This window comes from Leptosomus discolor, chromosome 1, assembly GCF_034619465.1.
Source record: "Leptosomus discolor isolate bLepDis1 chromosome 1, bLepDis1.hap2, whole genome shotgun sequence".
NCBI lineage: Eukaryota > Metazoa > Chordata > Aves > Leptosomiformes > Leptosomidae > Leptosomus > Leptosomus discolor.
Window position 1 is genome coordinate 120,994,461 of NC_141391.1, and position 21,764 is coordinate 121,016,224.

At 41.3% G+C, this 21,764-nt stretch overlaps 1 protein-coding gene across 1 annotated transcript; it reads right to left on the reverse strand.

The window, feature by feature from the left end:
• Positions 1 to 4,333: 4,333 nt before the first annotated feature.
• On the reverse strand, positions 4,334 to 21,764 carry PLCXD2 (phosphatidylinositol specific phospholipase C X domain containing 2). The gene is made up of 4 exons (XM_086463440.1): positions 21,626 to 21,764; positions 8,698 to 9,158; positions 7,263 to 7,504; positions 4,334 to 4,496 (listed from the first exon to the last, which is right to left on the reverse strand). The coding sequence occupies exons 1-4, from the start codon at positions 21,762 to 21,764 to the stop codon at positions 4,334 to 4,336; spliced, it is 1,005 nt and encodes a 334-aa protein (XP_086319566.1).

Consider the following 21,764-nt stretch of genomic DNA (forward strand, 5'->3'; position numbering starts at 1 on the left):
AAATCAAACAGCCATGTCCTCCATCTATAGAAGTCCTAAACCCTGGTCCGCAGATGCTACAAAAATGAACTGACAGGTATGTAAAGAAAATATTTCCAAAGGCTTAGCCAAATTAGAACAACAGATGACCATCCTGGCAGATGCTCTACTTCTGTTTAAGCCAAAATCCCTGCTCAAAAGTGCTTCTTCAGCTTTACAGCACAGGTACTTTCTAAACTCCAACATATTAACTCAGTACCAACACAGCAGAAAACAGCATGTGTCAGGAGCAAAGATGCAATTTTCCTGTTGTTCCTTTCTTCTCCAGAGAGTCTGTTTAGCAGAACAGGGCCTTTTTGCAGTCAGCATGTCTGCTCTGAAGACTCCTAGTCTGGTATCTCTGACTGAACACAGCACCCCTGAAGCTTGCCTTGCCAGCACTGTCTCCAGCGTGATCCTCATCATCACAGACAGCAAAGCACATGCAAGTTGTTGTCCCTTCAGTTCTTGAGATAAAATTGGGACAGCAGGAATCTGTCTCTTGTTCTCAAAAAAAGTTTTAAAAGAAATCAACATTATGATGCCCAGCTCCACAGTTAAATATATTAGGACAGTAGCTCCCAAATAAGGAGCTGAGAGATTGTCTGCCAAATCTAATAACTCCTCTTTGTTTTCACCGATAAGCATACAGCAAGATGTTAAAAACTCATGCTTCCCAACAACCTTCTCCCTGCTCCTCCCTATCAGGGATACAGACAGATGTCTCCTGTGCCTCAAGTATGCCCTTGAATTGCACATGGCAGCAATCATTGCCAGGAGAACAGGCATACCACCAGTGTGCTTAGCATTCAGTGACTGCACATTAGGAAGAGAAAAAGTCATAAAACAATGAATAAGTATCCTGAATCTGTAATAACAAAGCATACAAGTAATTATTCAAGAACATACCTTTCAAGTAAGTACTTTGCCTCAAGCAGATACTAGTTCCCTGACTTTTCCTCTCCCAGCACCAACAGAATGGTCAAGTCCTCAGAAAATTCTTCTGGAGTTCACCTACATTGTTTAAAAGTGAACCCTATTGCTTGGGGAAGATAGAAGCAAGACTATCAACTGTATTTAACAGAAGCAAATCTACATCAACAGCATGGAACCCCCAGCCTTCTCCTGCATTCATGCCAATCTTTGTTTTCCTCATGCGCATATGCACACAACCTTGCAGGCTGTTAGCTGCTCCATAGCATACCCAGCTGCAGCCCACTCAGAGACCAGGCTCTCAGTCAGGTTTCTCAGTACAAGCTGCAGCCACTGTTACTCACCTTCCAGACCTGCTCCATGCTGCTGCCCAAAACCTGGCTAAATGTTGCCACACCTCCAATGTGGGCACTGGATGCAAACTACTGCCTTACTTCCTTGATTCTCCCTTCCTGCCCAGCTCACCTTTTTAGGTTTATAAGGCTGGAAAATAGAGTCCACAGCCCATAGTCCAAGTCTAGATGAGCTCTGTTTTGCAAAGTGTGAGGGAATCTGGATATGTTGTGGTGCTGTGCCAGAGAGAGAAGCTTATTACGCAGGTAGCTTTGTTATGGGCTATGATGTGTAACAGAAGAAAGGTAGTTCATATTGCTTAGGACTGTTTAGGACTACCCTAAAACCAATTCTAAACATCAGCATTAATGTTGCCTAGAGCATCCACAGGAGACAGCCTGTTGCAGGCAATTGTATCTGCCAATTGCCCAACTCACTATCGAGACTGTCAGGTTCCTCAGAGGCATAACACCAAGCACTGCTCTGAAATGACAGACAGTCTCTTCAGACAGGCCAAATTTACAGAAATGGTTTCCTCCCTGCACACACCATCATTAGTCCTAAAGCTATTTTCCATTTATTCTCCCTCTGCTAACACTCTTAACACCTAGCATGCCTTTGTCCTATTTCAAGAAACAAGAGCTAACAGTAAATATATTAAGAGAGACTTCAGAGTTTGCACTTAAAAGTATCTAACCAAAGCCCTGAGTTACAACCATCACATCTCTATTCAAATAAATACAACAGAAGGACTAACAACAGTCATTACTACACATGCACAATATAAATATTGGTTAAACCCGATAAATCTCTTTTGAGGTAGATATATACAGTACAAAATATATTAAGGGTCAATTGCAAACATCTACTCACTTCACCTTCTTGCCCTGTTCTGCAGGAAACCTTGCAAACATATTTCCGCCTCATCAGCATTCAGGTTTTTCCAAGTTCTGAGCTCTAAGACAATTTGCAGCTAAAAGACCACTGAAACCAAACATACATTTAACACTATCATGGAGTTTCAGTTGAGGCCATGAGAAAAGTAGGTTATACAAAATTCAGCTAAGGAAAATCCAGGTATTTTAAATAACTTTGCAAACAAAATAGTACTGTTCAAAACAGGTTCCAACAGTTTCATCAACAAGAAAAAAAACACAAAACCAATAAAAACCTTCTGCTGGGGTTTTCAAAGTAAGTTTTAAACTAGAAATTTGAGCTTCAGTTCCCAAAAACCGATTTTCACAACTTACTCCCCATCACTGAAACACAAAGGAAAGGAGAAAGACAGCTTGAGACACAGATGCACACCTTCAACTCTTAGAAAAAGGATTCAGATAAAAAAATTCAAGGAATTCTAATGAAAAACATGCAAACAGACAAATCAGACTACAGTCTGCTCAGAACTTGGCGAAGGTTCGCGTAGAAGGTTTGCAAGCCTTTAAATAAACCTGTCCCGAGTTCAGAGTTTGTGACAAGCAAGCAAAGAGGTTTTGGATTTTTTCTGGGCTGTCAGGCCATGATGGCAGACACAGGATACAGCAACAAAACAAATAATAAACCTGGAAATTCACTTTTCTTTTGAATAAAATATCTGTAAACACAATCCATTCTATTATAAATAAATTAAAGAGTAATACAAATTCATAATCACTGAATAATTAGTGCACCAACTTGCTTCAGGAAGATGATCAAGCAGAGAAGTACCTGCTAATCAGTCACTTTTGTGGTGTTGTGTTTTGGTTTTTTTTAACTCAAATATAAATCAGACTGTAGGACTGCTATCAGCTAGCCAACTAAGTGCTGGTAAGTACCAACATGTGACTGCATTAGCTCAAGCACACATGGTCACATTTCATTGGGAATCAACACAAAAATAAGTATGACTACAGAAAGAAGCAGCACTGACACCTGCCTGTGCTTGTGCTTACTTTGTACTCACAAGCAGGTACAGGCTGGGGAAGTTCCTCCCCCATAGCTGTGTGTCTCTGACAAGCACAATTTTTGGGTCCGATTTCAGAATCCACTGTTACATTGCAAGTCGGAATAGTCAATATTTGGGTTTTGAGCAGTCCCTGTCAGCTCCAGTTCTTTGCATACCAAGCAAACTCCCACTTAGCCCACCTCCTTCCAGAGCAAGGCCATCTGGGTGAGAGACTTCCCCCAAAGAAAACTCGATGGATGGAAAAAAAAATCCAAGTGCCCAGCAAGCGAATGAGAAAGGTTGCGCTGTGATTCCTCAAATGTCTCGCAACAGGAATTCAGACTTGTGTTACAATCCTCGTAATTTGAAGACAAACGTTCTCAAATTAATGCCAAAAGAAACACACTTAAACGTGGCTGCAATAAATGCATTAAAGTATTAAAGTAAAATAAAAAAGGTCCAGAAGAAGAGTTTGGAGTCCAAAGAGGCAGAACACGCCAAGCGTTTGCCTCCTAGACCCAAAGGACGTTTCAGATATTCACCACGGTGTAACAGCTTCCCCCTGAACAACGGCAATATTGTTTCTTCAAGTAAGTTGGAGGTAGGGTCTAAACCAGCATAATGAATACAGCAGCAGCCTCCAGCTGAGCTCAGCTATGCCTGAGGTGGCCAAAGAACAATACTGCCTCAGCCGGCCTGGTCACACTGCTGCTAAGGTATCAGCAGCCACCCTTGGTTTGAGTCCTGGTGCTGAGAAACATGCAGGATGCACACACCAGGGCACAACGAGTCCGGTCACCAGGGAGACACGCACCATAACCGAGTACATCTGCTCCGGAGGCCAGCCTCTTGTTGGCAGGCAGACACCGTGCCGGGCTGCAGCAGATGTGCGGTGGCTTCGGCAGACACGTAGCCACAGACAGCTACGCTGCAGCAGACAGCGCTTTCTGTTCCACTCCCATCCACGCATCCCTGAGAGAAGTCATCATCTGCCTGCATGTGGTGTTTAACCATGCTTCCTCTAGAGAACTTTTTTTTAAATAAACTGAGGTTACAATATGTTTCACTTAAATAAAACATTTAGTCTAGTTCAAAAATGTTCCGAGCAGCACAAGTGAGACACAGCAATCAGGATGTAGATGTGGATTCATCCTCTTCTAAAAGAAGGTCGTTTAATGCAATAACTGTAGCAGCAAAGTCAACCAGCTCCACAAAGTCTGATGTAATTATGTTAACCCCCATAACACCTGGTTTCTGTGCTTTCACCCAATTTAAAATCATGGGCAGGTTCCTAAAGAAAGTGAAATAAAGAAAATAAAACATTTTAAAAAATAGACTCTTCTCTATATACACTGTACGTTAAATACAACATGCTGTTTGCAAATTACATTATCATCTCACATGTCAGGTCCTGACTGCCACTCAAAATGCAACTAGTCTGATGAGAAAAGTGCTTAACATAGCATGCAGTCATTAGCTACCAAACAGAAATATTGGTCAATCATCAACCCAAACTACCATCCATACAAAATAACATTCATGAACACTGAGTAGACTGTTTCAGCATTTACTGCTGCACTACAGTTTCTTCCATGCTTTGGTTTTGCCCAAGAACATGTTGAAACAAAAGCTTTTTTTGTTGTTGCCGCCTCAATTGCTGTTGCAATTTCACAGCAGACTTCAGTATAGCACAAGGCAAGGCTATACCTGGCCAGAGATGTTTCCCAGCCCATCTTTACCTTCAGGTGGGCAGAAAAGAAGCTGCAGGCAGGACACTGCATTTCTACCAAACTCCTTTCAGCCTCCACACCCACCCAGAGCAATGGGATCAGGGAAACCAAACCCAGAATCAAGCCCTCAGCTCTGTAAGGGCTGAGCACCCCACTATATACACCACTAACCAGAAAAAGGCAAGGTGTGTCAGGAATTGAGTTAAATGGAGTCAGAAATTCTACCATGGGGAGAAGTTTCAGACATTTCTCGGACAGAGTGCAAGCCAGGAGTCTGCACAAGCTTCTTCGCACTCTAACAAGCAAACCCCAGGGTTTTCAGCACAGTCAGAGATAAATGACTAAATATATTACAATTATTTAAAGTAGTGCCATAACATGCATACAAAATTATATAAGATGGTAGGCAAGCAAATTAGCTAACAGGATTGGGAAGAAAAACACCAGAAAACCTAAAGATATCCCACCAGAAAAAAATTCTTGTCAAGAACCAAGAGGGAACCTAAGTAAAGGCATAATTACTGTCCCTATGAAGGTACAAACCAGACTTTAGCCAGCTAAGTGCAAATGTTGCACATTGCTCTTTTAGCAAGAGCTCAAGAACACTTAAATATTCATATTCAGGGAAAAATTTCCATATGAAAAGGCAGACATCTGCAGAGAACTGCAAAGACAGATTTACACATACAAATCAGCTAGCATGTGTAAATGTATACAAGCAATCATGCTTTAGCAAACAGAGGCATCTATTTTAAATTTTCACAGTTTACTTTCAAACAAGTAAGCGGCAATGAGGGGGTCGAGGGAAAGGGCTGGAGCAAAGGCAGGCTTCCAGCCTACTAGTGGCTTCCAGCCCAGACCTGTGCCAGAAGTCACTTGAAACAAAACTGCTTCCATATTCCATGAAATTAGATGATTCTTTACTAGAATGATCTTGCCTTTAATCACGGGATAACAGTACATTTAATATACAGTACGCAGACATAAGTTACATTCGTGCTTTCAGTTCGGCATCCCCGCCAACCGTACAGTTGTGCAAAAAGTGCTAATTGAGACAGCAAACACCGCTCTCAAAGCACCTGAGCACCATCTAGTGTCTAACGCTGACCGCACAGACGCGGGCAAAGAGCAAGCCAGAGTGGAGACTTGAATATATTGTGGCAAACATCATTTGGATTTAATTACCTTTTGCTAGATTAATGTCTGTAAACAGGAAGGAGACTGAAAACTCCATGATTTCTATTTCACCTGGAATTTCTTTACTTCTAGCAACTCCTTTTGTGACTGAAAAAGCATAACACTTGCTCTTTTTTGAAAGGATTTTTAAAAAAATAAGATAGACTGACTTTGGCTTCAAAATAACAACACTGTAGTTACTTCTAAAGTGACCAGTGATTCTCCCAAAGGGAACATGAACTGGCTGCTGAATATATAATGTATCTATTATATATATCAATATATATAATTAATTATGATACAGTATATATACTGCTTAATATTAACCTCAGTTGTTGATCAAATTAGACCAGTTGTGACCACCTATACAAGTGTAATTTAGAACTTAATATCATTATAGCAAGATAAACTGTCAGTGACATCAGAACAGGCAATATTAAACAGTGAGCCAGGAAACTAGATCTCACCAGGACCACCCTAGTTCCAGCAATTTTTAGCAAACAAGCTACAAGGTAGTAATGCCATAAAACAAAGTCTCATGGATCCTATCCTGGTCATGCTGTTAACACCATTAAAAAATCACTGGCACTCGGTGCTACTCCAAGCAAAACCCTCTTCTAATGGTCTTACTCACAAGCAAATTAATTGTACAACAGTCAGTGGTATAAAAATGTTAATCTAATTTTTGGTAAAAAACACCCAACAAGATAAAATACTCCTTCATGTCATACATCTTTGGTCATTACTGAAACTGCTGAGAGAGACTTATCCAGACAAATGCAAAATTGAGCCCACAAATATGCAATTTTCTTCTCTGGCACAAGCTTTTTCCCGCCCCCAAATGCAAGTTCATCCAATTTGGAATGAATTACTGGTTTGAAACAGGTCCACCCCACATCACATTCAAAAAGGCCTCCAACTACCAGGAAACACATTTATACTTACACATATACCCTGTTACTCATTTTCAATATTTTTTATTTAAACTTTTAATGTCTGCAAATATCTCTCACAAGCAATAGTGATGAAGCAAAACGGCATGCTTTCATCAAGTCTTACTTCAAGGCAAACATTTCATAGTTACTTGCTTACTCAGTGCCTCTTTTAACATGAAATGTGCTAAAAACTGAGAAATCAAGACAAATCCTTACCTATGAACAAGTGTGTTCTTCAGACCACGAATTAGATGTCGTGCAATAGTTTTCACTCGAGGTGTGAGAATTGCTTGAGAAACATGAAAAGTCCCATAACGACTTCGTTCCTCAAGAGTGGTCTCCAGGAACTGTAACAGTTTGTGCACGTTGGTTGTATTAGCCCATGGTGCCGGCATTTTATTCCCCGGCCACAGGAAGGGGTATTCCTGATACAAAGGGTAGTGGTAGAAGATGAGAACCTAAGAAAACAAAGAAAAAGGAGAAAAAACAAAAATTCACAACTCTGTTATTTATCTTTAAACAGGATGTTGCATTGGTTTTTGCTTATGCAGTACTGCTGCAGCCAGCACAGCAGTTAAAAGAGGACCAAGCAAAAAGAAGCTGCTCCTGAGTCACGAGCGTCAGTAAATTTGTTGCACTGTTGCCAACAAAGGAGATGGAGATCATTTTGGTTAGCTATGAGGACAGCGTTGCTTCAGGCTTTAAGGGTCATCACTTCAAAATGAAAAAGTTGCCAGGAATATACTGAAATGTCATTCAAAGCATTCAGCTTAAGAGCATTCCAAAGCACTGTCAGAGAGCACTACCATCTGTACTTGAAGGTAAGGACTTTAGCTGTCTGGCCATCTTCTGCATAACTCCTATTAAGTGGCTAAAGCATACCGGGCTGACTGGCACAACGGCATTCCACTCGCACTTACTGCATGAGATGCCAAAGCCAATCTTGCCATCAACAAAACCTTCTCTAAGTCAGAGGTCTGTATTTTATGCCTTGTAAGGTGGTTCTTTATCAGACGGCAGCAGGTAAAGATGCAGCACTTTTTATTAACACCCAAAACTACAAACGATTATTTTGGACCCTAGCACTGACAGCATCAGTTCAGAGGAAATCCTCAAAGCTTCACCTATTTTACAGTTTAAAAATTGCATGCAGTCACTGAAACCCTCTTCTCAGTTTGTGTGTATGCATGGGAGCAGTTACTGCCAAGAAGAGGCATTTAAGCCTGCCACTATAGATCTGGATAGCTGCAAAAGAGCTAAGAAATTCTGTAGATACTGTAGTCATGTTAAGGCTTATACACTTCACACCGGCCAAAGAGACAAGAGTTTATCAAATCCTCACCACCACAAGTCAGCACAACATGCTCTTGCAGAAAAAAAAACATTTGTAAAGAACACAAGACCCTGAGGACACTACCATTTAATTATTTAAGGAACATGCTTGGGAGCAGGACACAGTCTAGCTAAATCATGGATGGAGGGGCTACACAGCTGCAAATAGATGGAGGGAAACATAAGGGAGGCTCTAGAGGGGTTTAAATTGGCTGTCAGCAGTGCCCTTGGCCCAATACCTCTGACTGGGAATGACACCCAGCCTCTCTATTTAAATCTTAACCTTTCGGGTTTGAAAAAACACACATTCTTTCCCTACCTGGTGTTTGTTATCCCACATGTACTGTAACGTCACATATTCTACACATTCAACAGGACAAAGTTTGGATCCAAAGGCTGAGTGGATCCTGTTGATCAAGAAGAAGTGATGGCTGTCATCCATGGCATAGAAGTGATTGAAATCCAAGAAGATTACTTCCTTGGGGTGCTGTTCAAGAAAGGTGTTAATCTCCTTCAGCCCATCCCATACTTTGATGCCAAACAAGCCATGTATGAAGTAAATCTCTTGTCCTATTTCCCCAGGTTTGGAAGATACACGAAGATCAAAGTAGCGGATCCCACCTTCCAACTGCTCTTTGAAAGTCAGATTTTGAGTCACTGACCATTTCTTCATGATCTTTTTAACCAAAGAAATTCTGGCCAAACGTTTGATGGCTGTGGCTTGGTCTGGTCCCACAGGAGACTTCTCATCAACCCAGTAGCTGAAAGAATCATGTGACCCTAGAAACAAAAGACAAGAATATTTAATTTCAGAAAAACCTGGCTCCCCCAAAACACACATACCCAAGTCCTGTAAACTGAAAAAGTCCTACACGCATGGCAGGGTAACAGAAGAGTTACGCTCAAGTATGGGTCTCTCAGGCTATCCATTACACCTTAATTTTTCCTAACTGTACAACAAGAGCATGCTTAAGCTTCTTGGTTTGAACTGTTTTCTTGTGTGAGCTCCCAAGTTCAATGCACCCTGAAAATCATGACCGTGACAGATAAACATCAGTGGTAAAGGAAGCTTCCTTCTAACCTTACTTCATTTAGAAACTATCAATCTACCTCCAAAGCTTTCCCAGAGCCTGGTACATGTCTGATAGAGATGAAACTCCAGCTTCACTGAAAGAATCTGAAGCTTTATTTTCATTCTACCTGGTAAATCTGATCATGACCTAATACATCAAAGTTTTTGTAAGAGGTATCATCAGTCATGTGATGGACAGAGGGATACATATACGCACATGCCTTACCAGCACATCTCACTTTATTTACCAGCTTGGGGCTAAATTAGTAGTTCGAACAGTTCTTCAGGACAGCAGAGGACAGCCAAACCTCACTTGCTTCCTGCACACTCACTTTGCTGAAGTACAGGGAAAGCACGTTCACCTCCAGTCACCACAAGCAGCTCCTTTTCCAGCTGCCTTTGGGGTACAGAGATCCTGCACCATGCTGCTGGCATCTGCATTTTCCCTTCCTGCATGCCCCAAGGTTTTTGTCCTTGCTTCTGAGACTACACTCTTCTAGAATTTCCTCCTCTACCTCAGCCTGCAACTCTTAAAAATCCTAATTTGTCACTTCCAATGTTAAGACATTTGAGGTGTCCACAGCCTCCTTTACCCAAACCTTTTATTTGTGTACCAGTGCTCCTTTGAAGACTGATGCATTTCCTGTGATGCAAGGTCAAAGCTATAAACAAGATTATGATCTCAACTGGATTATCTCAACAGGATTTTTTAATCCAAGATGGAAGAACAGGCTGTGCGCAAACCAAACATCGGTTCACAATAACCTTAAACGCACTCTTTCTCCATGAATTTCAACTAGTTCAAAAGTACTGAAAAGGAGTTGTGAAGGTTAGTTTACAGGTTTTACAAGTGAACACTAAAACTAATTCTCATCAACTCTTCATGAATTCTTCATGGTCTTTGTAAAAGTATTCCTCTTATGTGGCTTTCCATTCTATCTTCCAGAAACAAGTGACAAAAAAAAAAGTTATTTTTAATTCATGCCAGCTTACGAAGCTATTTAGTACCTGTCACAGTAAACTGCATCACAAAGTACTTGTCTTTTTTTTCCCACCTCCAAATGTGTAACCCCAAACAAAATACAGGATCAAACATGTAGTGAAGGCTAACCAGAAGAAACCAGTTGGCTCATGCTGCATACATCTCCCCATACAACAGAATGAGCCTTTCAAGCTTCTGCAATGTTTGGAACAGAGATTTCAATCACAAGGAGCTTGTCTCCTGCCTCTGAATAAGTCACTTTGCACAAGAAGTCATGGGGGGGTTTGTTTTTCTTTGTGTGGGTGTTTGTTAGTTTGGGTTTTTTAAGTTCTCAATTCTATCCATTTTAATTTCTTCCTCTATTGGGTCACTGTAGAAAATTGTTTAAGACGCTACAATAAGGCCATAAGAAACATTTTCTTTTCATTTTAACTAAGACTGTGCAGCAGCCCCTAGAGAGCTGTCTACAGAAGTCACTCACTGTTACGCTCCCTCAGACAGTGTCACTGGTAAGTCTGGTGTATGAAGGAATAACAATTTTATCTGGCATCAAATATATTGTTGTCAGCTCAAGAGCTGCCTAAGCAAATCTGAGCCAAGAAACAGCTTATTTTCCTAAGACTGATCACCTACTTTACAGGTACAAACTCCTTTCCTCTGCAGATTGCCACATACAAGGCACATTTAAGGATACAACGAGCAAATTTCTCCTTGCACTATCACAAACCAAATTCTATTTAGAGCTCCAGAAAGCAACAAGAATAAACAAGCCACGTGCACATTGCAACTTTTTCAACATATATCTTAAGAACTGCACTCCTTAACAGAGCAGCTAATTGAGAAACTGAACTATACATGACATGCTTCTATAGTTAAGAGAAAATCCTTGAAACATTCCTGCCCTGTGGCTCTCCTTAAAAGCCTAGGAAATTGGACTTCTCATTTACAATGAAGTCAACGTGTATACCTAGAGATAACCACATAGAACATGAGCTGGAACACCTAAAAAACAAGCTGCTCTTTTCACAGTTGGTGGAAGACCACCTCCTAAGAAGGACAGGGGAACATCATCAATACCGAGGCTGGAAAGACACAGCAGAAGTTCAATTAGATTTTCAGTGGTCATTTACAGAAGGCCAGCCACCAACTGTGAGAAATATCTAGGCCAAACCAGGACCCAGAACATTTTTACTCCAGTAAGAAAAAAAAAGCAAACTGAAAACCTGAAGCAACAGCACTGGATCCTTGTTGGGCTGAGGGGTAAGAGCCAGGTGAGGATCCACGTCATCCACAAGGCCCTTTAATTTAAGATCACTGTGTTATGTTACCAGCTCAGCCAGTGGCTTTTAATATAGCTTAGCTGTGATGTTAAGCTACATGCTAAGCTGATCACATCATGATGTCAAAATAATCCCTGCTCTCCTTTGCTCTACCCCTAAACTCCATGAAAGACCTAGCCACTCTGTAGGCACAGCATGAGCCAGGCTGGTTGCTGATCCAGCATGATTTTGTTTTGAAAAAAGCATAACCTAAACCAACCCAGTCCTGTACAATTTCAAAGGTAAAGGCCAGAACCTAGACCAGAAGCATGGAGCAGACCAGCCCCATCTTGTCAGCAGCTCAGTGTTGGAGCTGCTAACCACATTCTCAATTAAGGTCTAGCACAAGGATGTGTGAAGATACTCAGATGTTGTAACACTGCAGTAACAGCAACGGGGATGGCAGTTGCTGAACAGAGCAAGCATCACAAAACTTTCAGTGACATACACAGAGAAGACTTTTCTGTGTGTAAGAAATCCTTTACAGCTTGTGCTCCCGCTCACCCAAACGGTGGGCATCTCTCCAAATACACTGATCACTTTCTCAGGAAAGTTATCAATAAGTCTCCTGAGCAAGACATTTCAGATTATACCTGTCATCTTAAAAATAACACCCTGTATTGACTCAAGCCCATTCCTTAAACTTGCTGTGAACAAAGTAACTACAAACCTAGGTATGTGTAACTTCCATCTTACAGACTGAGAAATCAAAAGGCACAGAAGAGTCAAGAAACTTAGTCTTTGTTGTCCTTTAGGTGAACAGAGCCCAGAACCGCAGTCTGAACTGCCTCAAGGGCATGTTCTTGCACATGCACCACACTTCTTGAGTCACTGTACATAAGAACAGATTAACATTCAGTTTGCAAACCTTACTGAGCTGCTCCAGTGACATGGCATCATTCTGGTGCTCAGTCCTTCCTGAAACCAAGCTAGGCACAGGAAATAAAGAGATGATGATTTGCCAATGGCTTCCAATAGGCCAAAGATGCATAGTGTAAAGCAGCAAACATTAAGAATGAAAGAGTCTGCACATTCAAAATTTAAAAAAAGTGGATTGCTAATCAACTAGCAGGTCTTCCAGAGCAACAGACAATGGCTGCTCTATTCTGGTTTCATTTCTTTCATCTGACAAAGGTTGAAGCTTTAAGGAAAGCACTCACATCCCATCAGATGTCCAGATACTTAACCATCAAAGGCTATGATATACTACAATAGTATTAAAGAGGCATCTTCCAGATGCCAGATTGTTAAAATGATGGATAGTCCTCTTAATTTTATCCCAGCAAGTGCAACCGTGGATTAATTTTTATTAATATGTTTAAACCCCTTTTTAGTCTCCTTACACTAATTTCTCAAGTTAATTGTATGTTAAATAGAGCACTTCTCAATTCAATTTGTATGTTAAATAGACTGTATTTCACTGTTCAGGATGGCTTTTTTGTTGAAGCCTTTGTGCTAATTGTTAGAAAGCAGCCTTTTATCACCACATCTGCAGCAAAGTCTGACTTTCTAGTGTATCTATTTGTCATGCTACTTAGTCACAGATAGTCAAATTAACCCACATTGTAGCTCAAACAAATGACACTAATCAACAGAATGTTATTAAGCCTTGAATTTCACAATTACTAGCTATACCACTTTGTATTATCTTTCATTTCCACACCAGTACTTTCTCCATACACAGCTGCAGCGCAGGGATAGGAATCAGCATCATCTCACCAACACTGGTGTCCTTTTACAAGCTTGTAGATTTACCTTTAAGGGACATAAAAATATGTTTACATGTCATGCAAAACAGAGATCTTCCAACACAGAACATACTTGTGCATTGCAAATAACTTGAAAACAAGACAAGAACTCCTGGTTTTTCAGATACAAGCATGTCTACAGTTGTATCACTAGTGTCCCTGATTGCTGGGCTGTGGAGTAGTCAGAAGCAGCAGTTAAAGACACTTTCTGCAAAAGGCTATCTAACCAAGAAACCAGAATGAAAGCAGAAGGGCAGGAGCACATACTGTCAGTAAGTTTAACTAGATCAGACTAATTTGTTTTGATCTTCACATTAACGGAATACTAACAGAATGAAAAAAAATGCAAGAAGCCATCTTGTTATGCTAAAGATTTCTAAGCAGCAAGGTCATCATACTTTACCAACCCATTAAAAGCATTGAAAGGTCATTTATGGACAAAGAATCACCCTAGCTGTAGTGATGCCAAGCTTCTTGAAGCAAGCTTTGCCCACTACACAAAGTACATTCCCCATATATTACAAAACAGCGCACATGACAACATAGCAAGCACTTAGCCAAGCCATCTAGAAGCACAGCAAGCAACTTCCAAAAACCCAGGATGCAAGCGCTAGCAAGTTAAGGCCATCCCACAAATGTTCTTCTAAACCAAATGTCCTGCGTGTGCCAGAACTCCGGGGAAAAAGGGGATAAACTTAAAGTGCCTCTCAAAGCCCACAAGTCCTCAGGATTCAGGTCATTAACAATCCAGATTTTCTAATCAAAAGATTAACATCTCAACAGCTCTTCACTAATGAAAAGCAAATCAAATAGTTGATATTAACTTGGCCACCAAAAGGAGAGGCAAGAATATCAAAAATCCTATTGATAGTTAACTATCTAAAACTATTGAGATTAGTATCTATATTTTAATAGACTCCTAAAAGAATCCTTTAGGTATTCTTAATGCAGTCTCATTAGGGAGGACAAAGCCTAGTACAGACCAAATCCTCTTAGGAAAACTTCCTATCAAAGAATTACCCCGATTTCCCCCCCCTGCCCCTTTCAGGGTGGGAGGTGGCACAGGGGGAATAAAAGGGGTACAAAGAGAAAGGGACTGCTTAAAACCATCTCAGACACAGTGTCACATGGCAGTTTGCTTTTCTTTCCAGCCAGGAGAAATCCATTTGGCACTGGCTAGAGTTATTGCCATTAAGGGTTTTTCTTGTGATTTAGCAATGTCTTCCTGCTTATCAGCAACCTCAGCTGTCTGCACTGCAAAAGCAGGAAGTGGCAGTACTTCACCATGTCAAAGCCAGAATGGATCCACCTGCTCTGAAAAGAAAAAACCTTCAGTTGAGAGTCCTATATTCCTCTTCTGTGACCATTCAGAAATGTGTGGACCAAGGGCTCATTCTCTTCTGAGAAGGCTCTAAGGAAATTTTCTTGTTTTCATTACACAGTACTTTTCCCTCTTTTTACATCTTTTCTGGAAAACTGGAACCTTCACACAAGACAGAAGGAGAGCATCAGCCATTTGTAGCAACATTATGATTGTTTTTCTCTGTTTGAAGCAAAACTTTAGCATGTTCTGCACTCATTTACAAGGTAGTGAAGGCACTCTCTATGGCACACAGATTTTAATAAAAGGAAAAAGTTTTTCCTGATTAAAAATTAGTGTCTTCACATGCTGTCTTAAGAAAAATCTGCGGCATTTCCAGAACAAGTCAGTTTTGGCTAAACAGATGACAGTGGTCCTTTAAAAAGGAGAAACCCTAAGATCTGAGGCTGGCTTTTCAGTGAAACTCCTGCATAGACCCAGTACAGTTATTTCACTGTCTGCCACACCAGTTCCTCACACAGGGATGCATAAAGGGAATACTTTGTTATTTGGGATTAGTGGAACAACCTCCATTATATATTCTCATCAGTGTAGTGGTGCAGATAGTTTAACAGCCCATCTCTAATGAAAGGTGAGATTTGCTGCTACAGTGAAGTAGACAACCAAGGTAATAAAATAACTTGTCCTTTCAGGGAAAGTTCAGCCTGAAAATTCTGCATTTACAAATAATATCCAATATCACACTTAAGCAGTTGCCTTCTCATGGTTATTACCTCATTGATTGGTAGATGCCAATTAAATTGTGATGGAAAATAAAGCTTGGTGAATCACAACATTAACCTTATATATTTCCTCCCTTTGAGCTTTAACCCAACAGATGGCCAGTTCAGCTGATTCAGTGATCCTTTTAATTAGGACTCCAGAGGAGCACTGTTTGGAAGGAGGATGCTGTCTCAAGTTCACCACCACTTCTCCCCTCAGGAGCCACATCCATAACACATACCACTCATGAACAAAGAAATGAGAAAACTGCAGCTTTAGCAAGTTCAGCAGCTCACCTCAGGGTCATGCAGGCAAAGAGGAAAAAAAATCAAATCTAAAAAGATCCTAGTGGCCAGCTCTTCACAGGGCTGCTTCTTTTAAGCACCATTCCAGTTTTGCTTGGCCAACTAAAAGGCAAGCAGCCCTTAGGGCTTCTGGTGAACACTTGCAGTGTCAGGACAGCAGAGCTGGGCAGAGCTTGCAGGTGAGGAGATATGCAGGAGATGCCCACAGCCCCACCAGCTCGAGGCTTTCTCTGCGCCTGACACATGAGCACAGCAGGCACCCAGCTATCACGCTCAGCACCATGCACTCACCCACAGCAGCTCATAGTCAAAGGAAACACAGCCCTCCATGCTCTGTATTCTCCCTTCAGGCTTAACTACAGGCTTGACTGGTAGGGCTGTTCCTCGTTAAGACCACTTACTGGCTGCCTTTCTAAAACTTTATTTTCCAGTGCTGATCATTTCATAGGACTTCGATCATTTAGATGAAAACCATTAGGCTTCTGCCTCAGGCCTTTAGGGTGATCTCAGTGAAGGGCTGAAAGCTTTGGCCACAGTCATACTGACACTACTGTGAACAAACTATGGAAAGCTGTTGTATTAAAAATTGGTTATAAAATTAATTAGAAGAGTACAAGTGTCATAGGGGGGAACCAAGCAGCTGGACTAGTGCTGTAGTTTGGAGAAGCATTTACTATTTGAGAAGCCCACATCTCTCCTCAGAGATCAGTGAACAGTCAAGTCAAAGACATTTAAACAACTATTTCAACTCTCCAGTATGGTCTCATTTTAGCCATATTTGAGCTAATATGATTTTCTCTGTTAAAAAATGCTTCTGGAACTGTAAAACTCATCTTTCCCATCAGCTCTAGCTACCTATAACCCATCAGCCCATCAGCAACTCTTCAACAATTGTCCAACCTGATGCAGGCAGGAATGTCTCCACATTCCAATTGATCTGCATAACTTAAAAATGAGATCCCGACCATCCTTCCACATGCCTTCAGAGGAAGAGTTAACACACCAGCTGGGATCATTAGAAGATGACAGAAAAGGCTCTGGCACCCTCAGAAGCCATGACTGAAGAGCTGTCCTACCCCTCCCCAGAGAGGCAGGCTGCCCTGCCCGCACACTGCACATCAGCACAGCACCCCACCTAGCATGACATTCAGCTCTGGGCAAAACAGTGTGTGGAAAATTTACTTTTGGTGTCAAAAACTTCTTTAGTGTTTCAAATCAGCCTTAGATGTACAAAATTTGACCTACAAAACAGAAACATTTCTATTTCAAGATTTAAAAAGAAATCTTACACTCTAGGACAAAGATATTGATGTAAGCTTTTTTTAATATCACATTTCAAAGTACCAAAGTAAAACATTTTACTTTTTCCAAATTTTCTATTTTTCAGCTGTCTTCTCCAGTGACTCCAATCAAACTGAACCTAGTTCAGATCCAAATTAATTGTTCCCCAATTAAGCTTAATTTTTACTAATGTCCGTGTTTCACCAAAGCCAAGTGAAAGAAAATATAATCAGCCATGTTTTCTAAATGCAGCCATTGAAATTCTTGTTCTTTCCTGCCTACACCTGCAGCACTATGACACATCTGGTTAACCTTTATGTTCCCTCAGGACACCCACATGCTCCAGCACCCACCCTGGAGCAAACTCCACCCTGGAGTTTGCAATCCCATGAACAGTTGTTTCCTTTTCTGGCAGGAACCGCTTGTCCACAAAAAGTCCCTCATCAACACAGAAAAGCTTTCCAGGTTAGCTTGCTGAACATGCTCATTCATACTTGAAGGAGTAGAGGAGGAAAGACAGGGGACAGAAGAGGCATTTGATTAGCCTGTATTATGAAAGAGCACCCATAACTATTCTGGGTACTCCTGCAAGAACCAGTGGATCCCTACCTAAGTGATCATAAATTCCCTCTAGAAGACAAGGAAAGAAAATCAGCACTGAGGAAGAACTCACAGCTAACCATTCTGACCAGAACAGGGGACCAATCTATGGATAAAGTTTGATCAAAAATTGCAAGTATACCTACCTGTTATGTCATGGCTCTTAATTATTCAAAGATGGAATAATCCAGACAGGATTAAGTAAATGCATTATTACCAAGACCCAAGGGAAAACAGAACTGGCTACTCTGCTCATCACATTCACCCAGCACCTTGGAGGCTGGACTAATAAAACACTCAATAAGCAAACACCAATAGCTGGCAGTGAACATCTGCTAGATTGCTTTGCTGTCTCAAAACAACAGCCACAAGCTTATCATGATCTCAGGAAATGGATCTTGAGACAGAAAGAGTGTTTCACCTGTCCTAATACAAGTATTCATGTAGAAGCTTGATGAAACTGGCAAGTGGTGCTGTATCTTCAGAAACAGATTTCCCAGAATCTAGCCTAGTCAATTATGATATTGCAAAAATTACTTAAGAAAGCAAGTAGTTAAAATGAAGCAGTACAAATTGGACATGCCACAGTGCTATGAATTATCAGCGTGCAAGTACAAGCAAGAAACAGGTTAGGCTTCTCCAGCAAATTATTTTAATAGCTGATTTACTTTGAAAGCAAATCAGTGAGAACACTGCAGCTTTTCCTTGTGTTCCATTTGTCAGGGGAAATAAGAAAACTAACAGATGCAGATTAAGAGCTGACCAAGGAAAGTAGTAAGTGTCACAGTTGTGTATGATTTCATAATTTTTTTTTTAAAGCAAAACAGCTTGGGATTAAATACATACTATACAATACCCTGCCAAGGGTCACATTCACAATCAAAATGTTTAAGAGTTCATTTTTAAACCCACATTCAAAGAGGATTAGTCTGTAACATAATTAAGAGAAAACCCTCTAGAGTTTCACACAAGGTCACCACTTGAAGGTGGTTAATTTTGTTGACTACACTGTATGCAGGTTAAGTTGATGACATTTTAGTTAGTTGATATTTGGCAGTTTCTCATTCCAAAAGATTGCCCCTCATTGCATCACACAGGAAACCTCATCTCTCTTCCTTGGACAAGACTACACTGGTTTAGCATTTTATCTAGAGGTTTTTCAATAGAAACAACAGAAAAGCCTGAACTCTGCAACTGATCACACCCAAGCTTTGGAGGATGACCCTGAATTTTTCAAAGTTTCTCTCCATTTTGAGCACAGAGTTAAATCAGCATATAAACACCAAACTGGTATACTATACCCACCTTAAACATCATTTGCTACCAGTTGGTTCTAGAGAACTGAGCAAAGAATGACCCTCAGGTAGCAAGTTTCACATCACACTTAATAGCTCAGGGAATCATAGAATAATATAGTTAAAAAGGACCCCCAGAGGTCACACCTACCTTTTTTAAAGCCAGTGAAAACAAGCAGTTCCAAAAGCGGAACGGTTTGCAACAGAAAGAAGTAGAACTCTATGCAGACACCCTTAGCTTCATACAAGGGAGTTATTAAGACTTCCCCACTTACAATATCATACAATAAATTTAATCTAAGCAGTTTCTTTTCTGGGTATAGTATCAACTCTTTCAGTTTAAATAGTCTCATTTTACCAACATTTTGTCCTTTTGGAGGAAAAAAGGAGATAATATTTTATTCTTCAAATGCTCCATTTCTCCAAAGTACAAGGTAAAAAAACCCAAACAACTAAACAACAGTTTCATGGTTTTTGAAAGCTACCTTTAAAGTTAAAATAAGTTTTAAGGTTTCAACTCCAAGAATTACATCTCTACTCCTATGTACAAAGAGTGACTGGAAGGAGGGAGGGGAAAAACAAACAAATACAAAAAACAAGAACAGTTGAGTCCATTACTCCAGCAGAGGAAACAAATGCATCCAGAGATGGACAAAAGCAGGACACACCTGTCATACGCACGTACAGGTATTAAGCACAAGCAAAAACATTTCTCATTTGAGCTAAAGTCTACCTCTAACCTCTCTTTGAGGACAGCATTGGACTTCAATGCTATTCAGTATCTGTAAACAGATGCCTCAACTGCAACCTGTTTTGTATGATCCCTTCCTTGCACACTGTAACACCACCTTGGCTCCCCAAAAGCACCACACCAAAAAACCACTTCAAAAATAATAATTGGCCTAAAATATTTTAAAAAATAAAATTCCCAAAACATCTTTGCAACATGCTTGCAGGTTGTATTGAGGTACATGCAGGAAAGGGATAAGAAGATACACCAACTTAGACCACAAATACACATACACAGCAAGCATTTTCAAGAAAACATTACTCATTTTAAAAGCAGTGTGATATTACTGAAACAACAACTCATCTCCTTGGTTTCTCTGCTACAATACTGGCTGCGTGAAGTTTGTATGTGATGGACAGTGGCAATGCACCTAACACAATCTATATCATAACATTCTGCAAAAGTTTCACACACCTCAAGTTGCTACAGCAACAAACAGTTGATTTATTACTGTTATAAAACCAAGAAGGATTTCTTTGCCAGAAGTTTCAAAATCTGCAGTGGCTCAAATTTTATATGAACACTGAATTTCCTTTCTGTCCCCTCTCTCCGTTCAAATGAACATGGTTTACATAAAATGTTTTTGCTACTGTCAGGGTAGGAAAGAGTACTACTTTTGATCAAAACTTATCATTTCAACTGTTCTACTTCAGGTAACACAGCCGTGAGTGCTGTGGTACCCCACAGGAGGTGTGTAGTTGCTTCCCTACACACTTCAAATATCCTTTGGCTACCTTTGCTGGCACAAAAAAGGAAGTTACTCTGTTCCTCAGGGAAGCATCTTTGCAGGTCCTCTGTATAACACTACCCAAAGGATTTTGACAAGCTAAGGCACAACCATGAAAATCAAGTCTGTACCACTAATGAACAAAGTCTAACATCCACTATCAGAATGAGCTGCTGCAGTAGCCACCCCTAAAGTCTTCCCTATTGACACCTACAAGCATTTTTTTTGCCATTTACAGATAGAAAGTCAGCTTGTTAAGTAAGTTTAGGATCACCTGTTGTCTTCCTCATTTGTCGGTTTATCTACTGGGAAACCAGAAGCCATGACATTTACCCTTGACAATTTCTGAAGCTAGAAGCTCTGCGCAGGAGCTAGGAGTTAGTTATTTTAAGTTTAGCTGGAAAGGGGGAATGTTTTATAAGTAATTATAGTATTTTAGTGTCTTCAGTGTACCATCATGCATTGTGATATTTCATAACCATGCTGGAGTCTTCTTCCCCTCTGACAAGCCACACACACAGGTTCTGCTATAAAAGACATTCCCACTTGATGAACCTCCAGTTGTTAGGGCCAGTGTAAACAAACATTTCTGCCTACCTGCCCTTAGCCTTGCTTAAGCAATCTGCAAAACCTTAAAGAGGACCCCCAGAGGTCACAGCCACCTTTTTTAAAGCCAACGAAAACAAGCAGGTCAAGGGGTTAGAGACTCACAGCCGCACTGACAGCAGACCCAGCCCTCCCTCCTCTTCTGCGGCGGCCGGGGTTCACCTTTGCCCTTACTCACCGAACTGGGCCCTGACACCTAAACATAGGCTTTTCACACGGTCACTACAGCTCAAGCACCCAGCCCTCGGCTCCCAAGCTCCCTCCTGGCCAAGCCTACGGCGACAGCAGCGGACACAGCAGGCCCTTGCCCAGGCACTTCACTAAGGTGGGACACGGCTCCCCTCAGCGCCAGGGGCCGCCCCGGCGGGGACAGGGCCTGCCGACGCGGACAGGCCCCGGCACCAAAGCAACCCCTCCCGCCCCCGCCCCGCCGCCCTACCCGGGATGGCCAGGTTGGAGAGCGGGTAGGAGCGCAGCGCCGCCGGCAGCGAGCCCATCCAGTCCTCGTTGCTCTCCGCCATGGCCCCCGCGGCCCGCCGCCGCCGCCGGCCGCCCTCCCTCCCGGCCGCCGGCCTCAT

Excerpts from the sequence above, each read along its gene's own strand:
- PLCXD2 (XM_086463440.1), bottom strand. The coding sequence starts at position 21,764 with ATGAGGCCGGCGGCCGGGAGGGAGGGCGGCCGGCGGCGGCGGCGGGCC. Across the intron at positions 7,505-8,697 it reads TGTGGGATAACAAACACCAG|GTTCTCATCTTCTACCACTA; the intron begins GTAGGGAAAGAA and ends TTGTTTTCTTAG. Across the intron at positions 4,497-7,262 it reads AAGAACACACTTGTTCATAG|GAACCTGCCCATGATTTTAA; the intron begins GTAAGGATTTGT and ends CACTTTCTTTAG.